We start from the raw sequence: 14,881 nt of genomic DNA on the forward strand, positions 1-14,881 counted from the left end.
AATATTGAAATGCTTCCATACTGATTCGCAAATAGTCTCTGCCATGACTGAGCTCCCCCTCTGCTATCTCCCTGGCCACCACTGCTCTTTCTCTGAGACTATAATCAACTCGAAAGCACATGTCCTAAATGGTGCAGCTGCTGCTCAGCAACAATAGATTATTGCCATATGAATATCTGGGCCCATATATGTTGTTAAATCTTTTGATTTTTCAAAAGAAGCCAGAAATCCAGAATTTTATATGAGATCTCCCAATTTTTAAAAACATCCCAGGGGCCAAACAAGACACACCTATAGAGTAGAACTAGGCCATAGACCAGCAGCCTGCCACCTCTGCTGTGCTTTTCTCCTCTTGTTACAACTGCTTTACTAGGCACCCTATATTTGATTGCACCCAGCCCACCTGTTCAGCTCTTTCAGTTGAAGAAGTTTTAGTCACTCTTCCTAATTGTGCTCCAACTCAGATCTCTTCTTCTCTTTGGGTTGAGAGCGCTATATTGGAATAGGACAGAGTATAGCTCCATTGACCAAAGGATCCCTTTCTCCAAAAATACTGCAATGTCCTATCAGATGAGGTTTCTTAAAATACCAGTCCATATGTCCCTGTTTGCCCAGGGCAGTTTAATATTTGTCCTAAACAAAAATGTCCCATTTTGGATGATAAATCATTTGGTCATTTACACAGTATCCACATTAATTGTCCTTTGAAAAAGGTGACCCCTCTGTTCCAAGTTAATGTTCTCTCCTTCTAATGCCTTAGTGTTTTATCGGGCAAAAGGTGCCGGAACTTTCAGCTTTGTAGTCATGTTAGCGACCTGGCAAAAATATGTGTGCTTGAAACTGGAGGGAGTAGAGGGGCTCTAAATCTGTTCGATGCTTGCATTACTCAATTTTCTTTTCCTTTTTTTTTTCTGTCCTTGTTGCTTTGTTTTGACTTAGCGCTGCATCAGCTTGGCTATTGGAAATAAGGAGGAGCATGCCATACTTCTGTGTAATTTCTTTCTGTATTTTGGAAAGAAAGCTTTGGTCCTTCTGGGAACCTCAATGTTGGAAGTAAGTGCCGGAGTTAATATTTAAATACCATAAAGAAAACTAATTAGCTTTCAGCTGCATGATTAAAAGACTTCAACCCCCTGTTTCCATCTTTTCACAAGCTAATTAGGCAAAAAATTATTTAATTAAGAGCATAATGTTGGTTCATCAAAATTTCTGCAACGTAAAGAATGAATTCCTTTTGTTTTTCTTCTTTGTAAAATAGTACTAGTACTAGTGCTCCTCAGGGGGTTACTAGAACTATTAAATTACATAGTAAATATATAGCACTGAGAGCAGCATCTGGTTCGTGGCAAATAATAAATAGTGGTGGTGGTGATGGTGATGGTGATGTAGCAATAGTTGTAGTAGTAGTTGTAGTGGTTGTTAACATCATCACCACCATCATCTTTATATGCTTCTAATACTATATTTGAAGATCCTTAAGAAATACTTCTCCCTATTCTCCATTGCCTAGGTTTTTTTTTCTGAGGAAGATTGGCCCTGCGCTAAATCTGTTGCCAATCTTCCTCCTTTTTTCTTTTGTTTTTCATCCCCAAAGCCCCAGTACATAGTTGTGTATCATAGTTGTAGAGTTGTAGCTCTTCTACGTGGGACGCCACCTCAGTATGGCTTGAGGAGTGGTGAGTAGGTCCGTGCCCAGGATCCGAATTGGCTAACCTGGGGCCGCCGAAGCGGAACGCGCGAAATTAACTGCTACGACACGGAGCTAACCCCAATCTAGTTTTTAATTGTACAAGAAGTGGGCCAGAAATTAAATTTTAGCTACCTGAAATTTTTACAACTTAACAGTATACTCCTGCATTTATACCTCCAGAAAGCTGTCTTCTTTTGGACTGTTTCTATTTCTATCATAAATATCTTGATAAATATCAAAATTTCCAGCCTTGTTTTATGGTTTTTGTAATGATCACTTATTTCTCTATATTCCCTTGGCATACTTTAATGATTTCTGTGTCATGTTTGTTAGCTAAAAGCCTATAGTTAATTTCCCTGTATGATTCCCCCTGCTGTAGTTTTAAGTGTCACTAGATGGCAGTAAACAATCAACAATATTTCAACCAACATTTGCATTTGTACCTGTAATTCACACGGTGGTTGGCAGCCCTCAGCTGTGTGTTTCACCTCAGCTATGTGGTTGAGGTGAAGCCTCCTCTTTACTGTAGAGAAGATGAACACAGCGACAGAGAGCAAGAGCTTTGGAGTTAGGGAGACCAGGCTGCATAGTGCAGTGAAGAATATGGGTTTGGGAATCAGAGAGGGTTTTAAAACCCAGCAATGCCATTTACTAAATGTATGATGGCAGCCTTGTTTACTTCTCTGAGCCTCAGTTATCGCCTCCAAAAACAGGAATATACCCTTTACTATTACCCTAGACAAGCCCCGTAACCTCTGATCTTCATCTGAAAGATGGACATAATCATCGCTAGCTCACAGAATTTGGAGTGAATTAAAGAGAAAATTAGTGCGAATGCTGCATACAGTACCTGGTGTACATAAATACTCAATAAATGTTAAATAGTCATTATTATTGTTTCCTGAAATTTTTATCCTTTGCTAAGAAAGATTTACACTTCAAAAGGTGTGTGTAGAGCAAAATGATAACAAAATAATGACGACTTTTATCCCTCGAATGATTTTCTATATACTTTCTCTCTAGCCTCTAATTCCAGATCTTGTTCTCAAAACTAATTTAATGGCTTTTTAACTTCACTTGGCTCTTTCAGAGCCTTAGGCAAGTTTCCATTCCCTAACTCTGCATGGTGTTCACCCTCAGTCTCCAAGTATATTTTACTCAGGGCTAGTCCATAAGCATCTTTGTGTGAATTAGACAAAAGTTCCCCTACCTCAGAACACTTTAGTACTAGCTCTTGGGAAATTGTCATAATATTCTGATTTTGTTAGAACGACATATTTTATTGCCATGAAGGGTACACCCTGCATGACCATACATGGCAGCACTGGCTCAGAAGTCTCTTAGGGGCCGGCCTGGTGGTATAGTGGTTAAGTTTTCACGCTCTGCTTTGGTGGCCTGGGGTTCGGGGGTTTGGATCCCAGGCGTGGACCTACACTACTCATCACCCATGCTGTGGCAGCGTCTCGCATACAAAATAGAGGAGGATTGGCACAGATGTTAGCTCAGGGCCAATCTTCCTCACCAAAAAAAAAAAAAAAGAATTACAATTAAAAAAAATGTTCTCTTATTTGAATCCTCATGCTAGCCTGGGCCTGAGGATTTCTGAACCTTTGGCTTTTTTCCTTTTCAAAAAAATTTTAAAAGTCCTAAAAAAGGCTTTTAGAAATCAAAGGTATCACATGCTTACATTGTAATTTCCACAGACAGAAATGAGTTAAATCAATCACCCACCAAAAATGACTTTAACTCTTTTTCCTCATACAGGGGCATGTGGCTTATGTATTAACTGAAGAAACTGATGAATATTTGCTTTGGAATCCATTGACTGGGCAATGTCATAAGCAGTTTGACTCATTTTGTCCCTTACAAAGTGTAGACTGTTTGTTTGATGATGGAAATGTAAGTATATGAGAAAAACATCTTATTTTGAATTATCTCCTCAAGAGTCAATACATTAGAATCATGGCTATACATTAGAATCATGTGGGGAACTCTGAAGAAAATACAGATGTTCAGTTAGAATGCCTGGGTTGTGGGGCCAGGGAAATCTTTTATCCCTAAAGTTCCCCCAGGTGATTCTATAGTGCCTCCAAAGTTGAGAACCAGTGAGCAGTCTAATGTTCACATACCTGTGGAATCTCTTTACCTCCTACCTCAGAACCTCCCTTGGCTTCTGCCACTTCGGTGGGTAGCAGGACTGTAAAATTTTGCTCCATCCTAACCAGCTATGGGCTTTGTGCTCCCATGGGCCTATACTGATTTTATGTTAATATTTTAATAGGTCTGGTTTAATATTCAACAAAATAATACACCAATGGCTGTACATTTTGACTGCTCAAAGGAAAGTTTCTGGAAACAGTTGCTTCCAAAAAATTTTCAAGGGACAAAAGCACAAAGCATACAGGTAAATCATATTTTTCCAGGTGTCTGCATGAAAGTTACCAATGGTTCTTATCTTTACTAGTGACAGCTCTTGTTGTGTTTATATAGCTGATTAGTTATTGAATTATTTGGCAATATTAATAAAATCCAGTTTTCTCTGCCATCCAGCCCAAGTTTGGGCTATTTTGATCCCTGTCCTCTACTTGCAGAAAAGAGGAACTGAGAAGAAGGTTTCATCTTAAATGTGAATTTAGGTTTTAAAATAAAATGTTTAAAATGTTCATCATAAAACATAAAATATAATGTCAAGATGGTGTAGTCAGTTCTTACTCTGACCTAGCCCTTCTGCTCCACATCCATGGCAATGATAAACTATAAAAATTGAAAAACAAAAGGCTTATCTGGGCTGCAAACCATGATAGTTATCTCATGGAACAGAAACAGGACAGAAACACTAACAGTGAGTGGGGCTGAAAGAGGGATGGCAGCAAGGTCTGAAAATGCTTCATGCAATCCAGGGAACCAGAGCCTGTCTCACTTTTTGAAGCCAGGGCCTGTGATGGGGCTCCCTTACTTTGCTACTCTTGAAAAAAGATGGGGAAGAAAAGCTGCAGACTCACTGCCTGGGGCTCAGGAAACAGGAGACCAAAGCCCAGACCTGAGATCAGGAACCAACCTAATCACCAGATGGCTCAGCCAGTGGATCCATGATGTACTCAGTATCACTGTGGGAAGGCACCCCAAATTCCATTTCAACAGCTGTTTCTGGATTGAAGGCCATGGTATGGAGGGTGCAGGCAGTTGCAAAATCCAAAAACTAGGAGCTGTGACCCCAGAGGAAGAGAGAGAGAGGGGATGGGAAGAAGAGAAAGAGAACCATAGAAAAATAGGCAGAAGACAATTCATAGAAGCAGAAACTCCAATGCTCAATCTCACTCATAATCAGGGAAATACAATTTAAAACAATAGAACACTATCTCACATGCAGTAGATTGGCAAAAAAATTTTTTAAAGTGTGATCATACCAAATGTTGGCAAAGAGGCAGAGAAATAATGGGAGCATAAATTGCTATAAACACTGTGGAAAGCAATATGATGATATCTGGTAAAGCTGAAGATGCTCAACTTTTGATCTGCCAATTCAACTTCTAATTATATGCCCTAGAGGAACGTGCTTAGAGAGGCAAGTACAACAATGTTCATTACAGAATTGTTTGAAATAGCAAAAACAAATTGGAAACAATTCATCAACCGGAAAATGGATACATGAGTTGTGAAGTACTCATACTATGAAATCTTCTATAGCAGTAAAAAAAATGTCTGGACAATTTACAGTAGTTCTCAACTTGACTGTACATCCATTACATCAGAATCTCTGAGGGTAGAACCCACACAATGGTATTATTTAAAGCTTCCCAGGTGATTCCAGTCGGCAGCTAAGGTTGAGAATCATTGACCTGGAGCCAGGTATATCAGTATGAATGAATATAACAGATGTAACGTTAGGCAAAATAAAGAAGATGTGAAAAGACACATATAATGCAAAACCAATTATATGGAGCTTGAAAACTATATCTTGTTCATGTATATATAGATATATAGTGATAGTATAAAAGCGTTGATAGTAATGATAAATACCAAATTTAGGTTAAAGGTTACCTTTGGGGAGAGAAAAAAAGGAACGAGATCAGGGAGCAGTATACAGAATACTTCAAGTCTATCTGTAATGTTTTCTTCTTTTTTAAAAATCTAAAACAAATACAAAAGAATGCAAAGATTAGATATAGCTAGGTGGTGGTTATGTTGGGTGGATATTCAGTACATTATTCTCTATGCTTGTCTGGATTTTTTTGGTAGTTCACAATATCAAAAAGAATGCATGCTGGTTGTAGGGGAAAAAACAATCAAACAGTACCAGAGTGTATAATGTGAAGAGTTTCTCTCTTCTTCAACATCTTTTTCCCCACTCTCTAAGAAATAACCACTGTCAGTTCTTGTGCATGCTTCTAAACATTCTCCATGCAGATGCAAGCATATATATATATAAAATATATATATATTCATACATATAAATACATTTTTGTATATTTCTTGTCTGTAAAGTCATTTTAAAGAAGGGGAAATGTGCTTATCTCTCTTGAGCAAACCATATTTACAGCATCCACAGACCATGCTTTGCTTTTCCCATCCCAAAGTTGTGACTGAAGCATTGCTGCCCCCTAGGGGGAGAATGATATATTTAGAGATGAGGTTTTTTTGTTTACTATTAATCATTCTGTTATTCATTCAGGTAATGTTTGTTGAGTGCCTGCTCTGAGCCAGTGCTATGTTAGGTATAGGTACCACAAGGAAAAAGATGTGTCTCAGTATTCTCGGGGCTTGTGTTATAGAGTAGGAAACAGAAGGAAGCGAGCACTGGCAGTGCAGAAGAAATGAACTGTGCTTTGGGGAGCACACAGCAGGAGGACCTGAGGGGAAGGGGAGTTGCAGGGGAGTCCTGGAAAAAAGGTGATGGCCAGCAGAATGAGGAAGCGTGAGCAGGAGCTGGCCTAGATGAAAATCGGGAAGAGAATGGTCCCAGCAGAGAGCGAGAACAGCAGGTGTGAAGACCTGCAGTGGCGTGGAGTTGTCTGTCAAGGAGCAGAAAGGCCAGCACTGCCCAGAGTGAGCAGAGATGAGCTCAGGGTGAGCAGAGTCCTGGTAAGAACTTGGACCTTTATCCTCAGGGCAGTTGGAAGCCAACACCACCACGGCAAGGACTGGCACGATCAAAGTTGTGTTGTTTTTGTTTGTTTGTTTGTTTTTTATTGTGAAATTTTTGTTGTACGTTATTGTTTATCAGTCACCACATATGTGCATCCCTCCACCCCTTCTGCCCACCCCTCACCCCCCTAGCCCCTAGTAACAACCAAACAGTTCTATCTGTCTGTGTGTTGGTTTATCTTCCACATAGGAGTGAGATCGTACAGTGTTTGTCTTTCTCTTTCTGGCTTATTTCACTTAACATAATACCCTCCAGGTCCATCCATGTTGTTGCAAATGGAACGATTTTGTCTTTTTTTATGGCTGAGTAGTATTCCATGGTATATATATACCACATCGTCTTTATCCAGTCATCAGTCAAGGGACACTTGGGTTGCTTCCATGTCTTGGCTATAGTGAATAATGCGATGAACATAGGGGTGCATAAGCCTCTTTGGATTGTTGATTTCAGGTTTGTTGGGTAGATACCCAGTAGTGGGATAGCTGGATCATAAGATATTTCTATTTTTAATTTTTTGAGGAATCTCCATACTGTTTTCCATAGAGGCTGCACCAGTTTGCATTCCCACCAGCAGTGGATTAGGGTTCCCCTTTTTCCACAGCCTCTCCAGCATTTGTTGCTTTTTGTCTTGGTGATTATAGCCATTCTAACGGGTGTAAGATGATATCTTAGTGTGGTTTTGATTTGCATTTCCCTGATGATTAGTGATGTTGAGCATCTTTTCATGTGCCTATTTGCCATCTGTATATCTTCTTTGGAGAAGTGTCTGTTCATTTCCTCCGCCCATTTTTTGACTGGGTTGTTTGTTTTTTTGTTATTCAGTTGTGTGAGTTCTGTATATATTATGGAGATTAATCCCTTGTCAGATACATGGTTTGCAAATATTTTTTCCCAGCTGGTGGGTTCCCTATTCATTTTTATCCTGGTTTCATTTGCCTTGTAGAAGCTCTTTAATCTGATGAAGTCCCACTTGTTAATTTTTTTCTTTTGTTTCCCTTGTCTGAGTAGACATGGAATTCAAAAATATCCCTTTATGGCTGATGACGAATAGTGTACTACCTATATTTTCCTCCAGGAGTTTTATAGTTTCAGGTCTCACCTTCAGGTCTTTGATCCATTTTGAGTTAATTTTTGTGTATGGTGAAAGCAGGTGGTCTACTTTCATTCTTTTGCAAGTGGCTGTCCAGTTTTCCCAGCACCATTTATTGAAGAGACTTTCCTTTCTCCACTGTATGTCCTTAGCTCCTTTGTCAAAGATTAGCTGCCCATAGATATGAGGTTTTATTTCTGGACTTTCCATTCTGTTCCATTGATCTGTGTGTCTGTTTTCGTACCAGTACCATGCTGTTTTATCAAAGTTGTGTTTTTAAAAGCACTCTGGCTAAGGGTGGAAACTAAACCTTTTGTCAAGTAGAATCTTTATATATAAAAGTCATAGTTGCATTTGACTTGTATCTCTACTGATTTCTTTCCTGTGGGTTAATGGCCTTCAATCTTCTGCCTTGCCACACACATACCAGAATAAACCACTATCTATAGTGAACACTTTTTTATCACACTTGAGAACACAAATTTGAATGGTGAGAACATGTATTCAGAGATGGAGTTAACAGGGAAATCTTCTTGAAGTTTAAAAGGATATGAATTCCATGAAAGAAAGGAGCCTTTGTCAGAAAAGGAAAGTGAAATAATACCCCATAAACTTATCAAGTCAATATAACCCAGGCCTCTTTTGCAGGCCTGAAGGTGGCCTAACTAATCCACAAGAGTTGCCAGGGGAGGGTGGGGGCACCTAGGGAAAGGGAGATATTTTGGAGGGGCAGACAGTGGATAGTGACAGCAATCAGGGAATTCAGTCTACCTGTCCTGTCTGGGATAGTTGGTGGCTCCTGCAAGATGACACTGGAGTTCACACTTCCCTTTCTTCAGTATCTCCCATCTCCTGCCATGTTCTCTTGTGGGGAAACTCCCTGTGCCTGAGCCTGTTCTCTAATCTAGTGGTTCTCCAACCATGGCAGGTGTCAAAACCACCTGGAGGGCTTGTTGAGACACAGATTGCTCGGACTTACCCCCAGAGTTTATGAATCAGTGGGTCTGAGGTGGGGGTGGAGAATTTGTACCTCTAACAAGTTTCCAGGTCTGAGGTTGCTGGTCTGGGAGCCACCATTTGGGAACCACTGGTTTAGATCATCACCTGACAGACTGAGACTTTTCAAATCACTCCTGAAATTTTCCAGGACCTAGAGGCCTAACAAGTGTTGCCCTCTTTTTGCACAACCCTCATTCCACTCATGAGGGAGAAACATCTGTCTCTGTCTCTACAGCTGCCTCTATTTCTCAGCTGAGAAATATTCAAAGTAGAAACTGTCTAAACCTAGCCCCTCACTCTTGTCTATGTGAGCCCTGCAGGGAGGGCTGGGCTGGGACTGGGGTGGGCTTGAAAAGTCCTCCCCTTCTCCCAGCAAATCCTGCTCAGGGGGAGAACATGGTAGATCATTGCTGTCTGCTGTTGGTGGGGTGCCTGGAGCAAAGGGGCAGACGGCGGAGATGGAAATGGACTCTGTGTGTGTGGGTGTGTGTGTGTGTGTGTGTGTGTGTGCGCGCGCGCGCGCGCGCGCATGCACGCACACATGCAAACATAAAGACCTGGCGGCTGCCAGCTGCAAGAAATGAATACTCAATCAAAGAAGGAAGACGATAAATTATGTTAGAAGAGTAATAATAACAATAATATCTGATGTTTATTGAGGAATATGTGCCAGGCTTTACATGTATAACTTTATTTTAAAATCTTCACAAGACCCCAGAGAAGTAGGTGCTATTATTGTCCTTCTTTTAAAGATGTGGTAACTGAGACTCAGAGAAGTTAAGTAACTTCACCAAGGTGACAGTTAATAAGTAGAAGAGGCCAATGCAGCTGCCAGAGATTATCTGGTAGAATCAATAAGCCTGTCAAATGCTTGTTTGAATAAATGAATGGGGGCAGCAGATCTGTCTTACCCATGAAAAATATCTTTTATAAATCCATTCCCCGTCCCATGCTCTGGCAAAGTAGTATTAAAATCAAAGGAAACACTGGGATCTACGTTTGTGCCTCTGCGATTGAGTGTTTTTGCCACATGAGACTGATTTGAGTTCCCCCTCATTATAATTAGCACTCCTGGGGTGACTGTGATGTAAATATGGTCTCCCTAGAATCTTTTCTGACTTTCAGTTGTCTGTATTTCAGCCTGAGGAAATAATTTATTCTGATACTAATAAAATCATGGTAGAAGATCTGAAGAACAGGTATGATCTTTACTTATATATTATGATTACCGTGTTTTCTCCCTAATCTCTCGTTCAGCCATCTTTCGGTTCTTTAATCCAGTCTCTTGAAAGACCTATTAGATTCGGCAATGAAATGGAGATTATAATAGTTACTGCCATTGAGTCATCTGTCTCTTGGTACATGAATCAAAAAACAGTCCCTCTGCCATCCAGGACACTCCTTGAAAAGACAGGCCAAGTTACAAATGGTTGCTTCTGGAAAACGTTGTGAGCTACTGTTGGGAAGTTCTCAACACAGACACCTTTTGGGCCTATAGCAATAATAATGCAGTAGCTAATACTCTTTGAAAGGACATGAAGATAAATGGCCTACAACTTGGTATATGGTAAAAACATCCAAGTTGGGAGGTAGAGGCATCAATACTGTCCCTCATAGGCACTCCCCCCTTCCCCAAATGCACGCGCGCGTGCACACACACGTGCCCTAAGGAGTTGTTCGGTCAAGCCCAGAGACTTACCTTTGCAGCAGGCCTCACTCCTACTCCAGATGTGTCAGAAGCTTCTAGATCCAACTGCCTCCAGTGACTCATGCTGACACAGCAGGCTGGCGTGTAAGCCACTACCAACTAACCAAAACAGAGCAAGACAGAAATCATTTTGCCACTCCCTTCTCTCACTAACATGCAGCCCCCACCTCTTAGTCTCCTTCTTCTTCCCCAATTCTTAACAAAAAAGGAAGAAATGCAGTAGGGAAATGGTTCCTAACTCTGGTTCTCATTAGAATCGCTTCTAGAACTATTTAAAAATACAGGTGACAGGGTCCCAGACCAGACCTGTTGAATCAATATCTGGAGGTGAAACATTTCGATAAAGTCCTACAGAAGATTCTGATGCACAGCTGATACTGAGACTCTCTGCAAACTCCCAACTACTCAGTTACACTATAGACTGGGCCAAGAGGAGACTCCCTGAGGCTTCTTCTGTAGCACACACTGATTCTGCACAGAGGAGAGGCTTCCCAGGAGGGCCCCATCAACCAACTCACCCTGTGCTCCACTTCTCTCCCCTCCCCATAACAGTTCATTATCAGGGACTGTTTTAGGGGCTGCATATACAGGCAAGAATCCCTGCCCTTATGGAGCGTACGTTCTAATAGAGGAAACTGATCATCATACTTATCAGTCCAGTGCCTCATTTCCTCCCAACTCTGCTTGCTGAATTAACTGATCTAAGAAACCTATCCCAGATAACATTATCCTAGACCAGATATCTGCATTTTGGTAAAGGCACTTTCTTGGAAACACAATGTTTTATGTCAAAGGAGGGTCTTGGAGAATAGAAATGTCAGCCCAGTAATCAGACGGTAGGTGTTGTCAAATCACACCCAGTGGGCAGCTGCCTACACACAGGTAACTGGAGAAGAGAAGTGCCTTTGAGATCTAATTGCTAGCTACCTCAGGAAGCTTCTTGCTTTCCCAAGCCAAGCAAGAGCCTGCTTCTCCCAGACTTGATTAATGAGAATGATGGCAGATATCCCGAGCCATAGTGGTCTGGTTTCCTCCTAAGTCAAAAAAAAATCATTCTCATACTTGAGTAAAAGTAACAAAACTCTTTTCACATTTATTAAATGAGTTGCAATTTGTCATAAAATAATCTTTGCATTCTTACCTCAGGATTGAAAGGACTCTGAAATGTAAAATGATGGAATGGCGACCTAAACAGCCAACACGTTGGAATCGACAGTGTACTTTTATTTTGCAACAAATCCTTCCTAAGTTAGAACTTGGCACCGGAAGCTTTGTTTTATCCGAAGAAGAGAGTGAATTTGAAAGACTACTACAATTTTATTGGGTTTGTATATGATTTAATGTGTTAATGACATTTGTTTTATCTATGTTGTTAATTGCCAGATAATAGAAATCTTAAGTATCCCCAAAATGCCTTTTATCTTGATCCTAGACAATGGATGCTATGGTGTTGAAATGCATTTACTTATAGACGGAGAAATTTCAAATGTGGTGAACAACTATTACCCTGACCACATTGCATGACGTTTTCTTGGAATCAGTCATATGTTTTATGATATATAAACCACAAACTTGGGAAAGAGATGCCCAAAAGGAAACCATCTGTAATTAAGAAACTAAAAAATAATCTCTAGATGGTAGTAATAGAATGGATTCCCAGTCCTTGGTTCTGGGCAAGAAGACTCCAGGCAAGCTTTAATGTCTTCTCTATGCAAATTATTCTCAAATTTATACATCCAGCCTGGACTTCTCTCCTGACCTCCTCTCTTACATATTCACCAACACATTTGACATCTCCTGGATGGTAAAAAAGCATCTCAAACTCAACAAGTCTCTAACCAAACATCATGGGCATTTGGTGTATTGTTAGGGTCCTCCTCTTCTCCTCCTCCCCACCCCCAGTTCTAGGAATCCTCTCACCTCCTCTTCCCTGTGAACTGGCCCAGTGGGTCTTTGAAAGCTTCAGCTTCCCAAGAGTGAGATTCCTTCGCCCTACCATCCAATAAACTAGACGATGTCTCCTAGGGAAACCCTCTGAGAGAAGAAAGGAGGGAATCTGTTGGGAGTTGAGGACTTAGGCTGCCAGGGAGGGATCTGCAGACACCATTCATAAATAGGGAGGAAGTTGTTTTGTTTTGGTTTATTTTTAATAGAACTAGGGAGTAAACAAATAAACAAAGCATAAATATAAGCCAAGGTTTAAAATTTGGAGTTCCTTTGTAGAATTATCTGACTATTTAATAACACAGTCATAAGCTTGGACTGAATCCTGCAGCTTGGGTTCAAATCCTGGCTCAGCCACTCACTAGCTTTAACCAAGTTACCTAACTTCTCTATATTTTCTACCCCATGGGGCAAGATAAACAGGGATAAAAGTAGTCATCTGTTTTGTGGTTGTGGCGAGGAGTGAGTGAGCTAATACCATAGCATCTAGCACTTAGCAAGTGTTTAGTAAATGTTAACTATTTATTTGTATTCTATGTACCAGGCATTGTGCTAGGCACTAGGGTTATGACAGTAAACAAGATGGATACAGTCTTGTGCATTCACAGAGACTATGGGCTAGAGAGACAGACCAGAAAACATGTAATTGCAATATATTTTATTAAGTAAGCTAGAGAAGGACAGTGTACTATGCAACCATATGGGAAGAGCATGTGAACAGATCTAAGGACCAGGAAAAGCCTCTTAAAGTAAGCAATCTAAAGCTTGAAAGAGATTTATGATTCTTGTCTGTGTATTCTTAAATAGATAATTTTACATAGGACCATGTTCCGTAACCCTTAATCCTATCACATAGTCACTTAATAAATATAAACTGAATCAATGTTAAATAAATTCTTCCAAAATGCTCACTTAAATCCCTCATTTGTAGGATCAAGTAATTTCTTGGCAGTTTGCAATTCTAGAAGGGATACAAGTACGTGGAATGCTAACTGTGCAGGCTCTGGCATCAGACAGACCTGGCTTTGCTTCTCTCTTTCTATAAAGTGGGGATTATAATAGAACCTACCTCATATGGTTGTTTGAGGATTAAATATGTATATGAAGCATTTAGCACTGCACCTAGAACATAGTAAGCACCATTTCATAGTAATGAAATATTATTATTATTTTATGACTGCCATTTATTGAGGCTTCTGTAATCTTTTGGCATACGGTAATTCCTGATTACGTACGTAATTGTAACATGGGTTTACGTGTTATTCTGTCTCTGGTCCAGGTCGCAGGATTTCCTATCCAGATGCCATACACTGATGTACAGTCAGTTATTGATGCCGTGTATCAAACTGGAATTCACTCCTCTGAATTTCCCCAGACAGAATTTGCTCTAGCTGTATACATTCACCCATACCCAAACAACATATTATCTGTGTGGGTGTATTTGGCTTCCTTAGCTCGACATCAGTGAAAAGGAAGAAGGGAAAGGAAAAGCTAATACTATGGGCCCTCAGACCAGAAGCAAACAAAACTTTTCTGGAACTTTGGAATTTTGCCACTTATCCTCAAGTCTAGCGAAGTGTGAGCTCAGTTTTTGGTTCACTTATAGAGTTGGGCAGCATGGAGACTCATTCCCTGAGTCTTTGAGGACGAGTCTAGATGACCTCCTCACTGGAGACCTCTACATGGAGGACCTTTTGGGCAGTCTGGCAGCCTTGGGTCACTGTCTACAGTAGATCTTATTCTGGGAAAGAAGCAATTCTGGCCTTTCCCTTTAAAGACAGTGGTACTCAGTTGTGGGCCTCACACCACCTCCATCAAAATCACCTTGTTGAAAATGCAGATTCCCACATCCCACCCAAGACCTACTGAATCAGAACTTCTGGAAGTGGAGCTCCAGAACCTACATTCTTTTAAGTGAGCTCCCCAGGTAATTCTAATGATATGTTAAGAGTGAGTACCCTGCCTTATAGAATGTTGTCATTACTAAAGTGAGGCTGGTGCCTTTGATGCTGTTTCTGATGCAATTCCAGGTAAAAGTTATTCAAGTAGAAACCTAAGGTCTTTAAAGGCCTCTCATAAGATAAAAGATTATTTCACTGGTTAAGAATAAGAGGAAAATCTGCCATGTTGGGTTGAGGGCTGAGGTCAGCTTCTGGGGGCTTCTCAAAAGGTTTCACTTGGGATGCTACTGACCTGAAGTCCTTTCAGCTCCAAGTATTTGGAAGAGACTCTCAGAAAACTATCTAATATGCTTTCCTGATTCTGTGAGAAAAGGAGAAAATGGTCTTACTAAATCTCAGGGCT

The 14,881-nt window shown here is 40.6% G+C and overlaps 1 protein-coding gene across 3 annotated transcripts in view; it reads left to right on the forward strand.

Moving 5' to 3' along the window:
• The window catches only part of CC2D2B (coiled-coil and C2 domain containing 2B), a 97,439-nt gene extending 82,947 nt beyond the window's left edge, over positions 1-14,492 (forward strand). For 2 of the 3 annotated variants that reach the window (XM_058543613.1, XM_058543614.1), the window contains 6 exons: positions 940-1,053; positions 3,455-3,589; positions 3,972-4,094; positions 10,066-10,124; positions 11,780-11,957; positions 13,857-14,492. In XM_058543613.1, the coding sequence (XP_058399596.1) occupies positions 940-1,053; positions 3,455-3,589; positions 3,972-4,094; positions 10,066-10,124; positions 11,780-11,957; positions 13,857-14,045 (798 nt within the window). In that variant the 3' untranslated portion in view covers positions 14,046-14,492. The remainder of the gene's footprint in view (positions 1-939; positions 1,054-3,454; positions 3,590-3,971; positions 4,095-10,065; positions 10,125-11,779; positions 11,958-13,856) is intronic. The other variant, XM_058543615.1, reaches the window with a different exon arrangement.
• The last annotated feature ends 389 nt before the right edge of the window (positions 14,493-14,881 follow it).

The sequence above is a fragment of the Diceros bicornis genome, chromosome 6 (genome assembly GCF_020826845.1).
Source record: "Diceros bicornis minor isolate mBicDic1 chromosome 6, mDicBic1.mat.cur, whole genome shotgun sequence".
In the NCBI taxonomy this organism is placed as follows: Eukaryota; Metazoa; Chordata; class Mammalia; order Perissodactyla; family Rhinocerotidae; genus Diceros; species Diceros bicornis.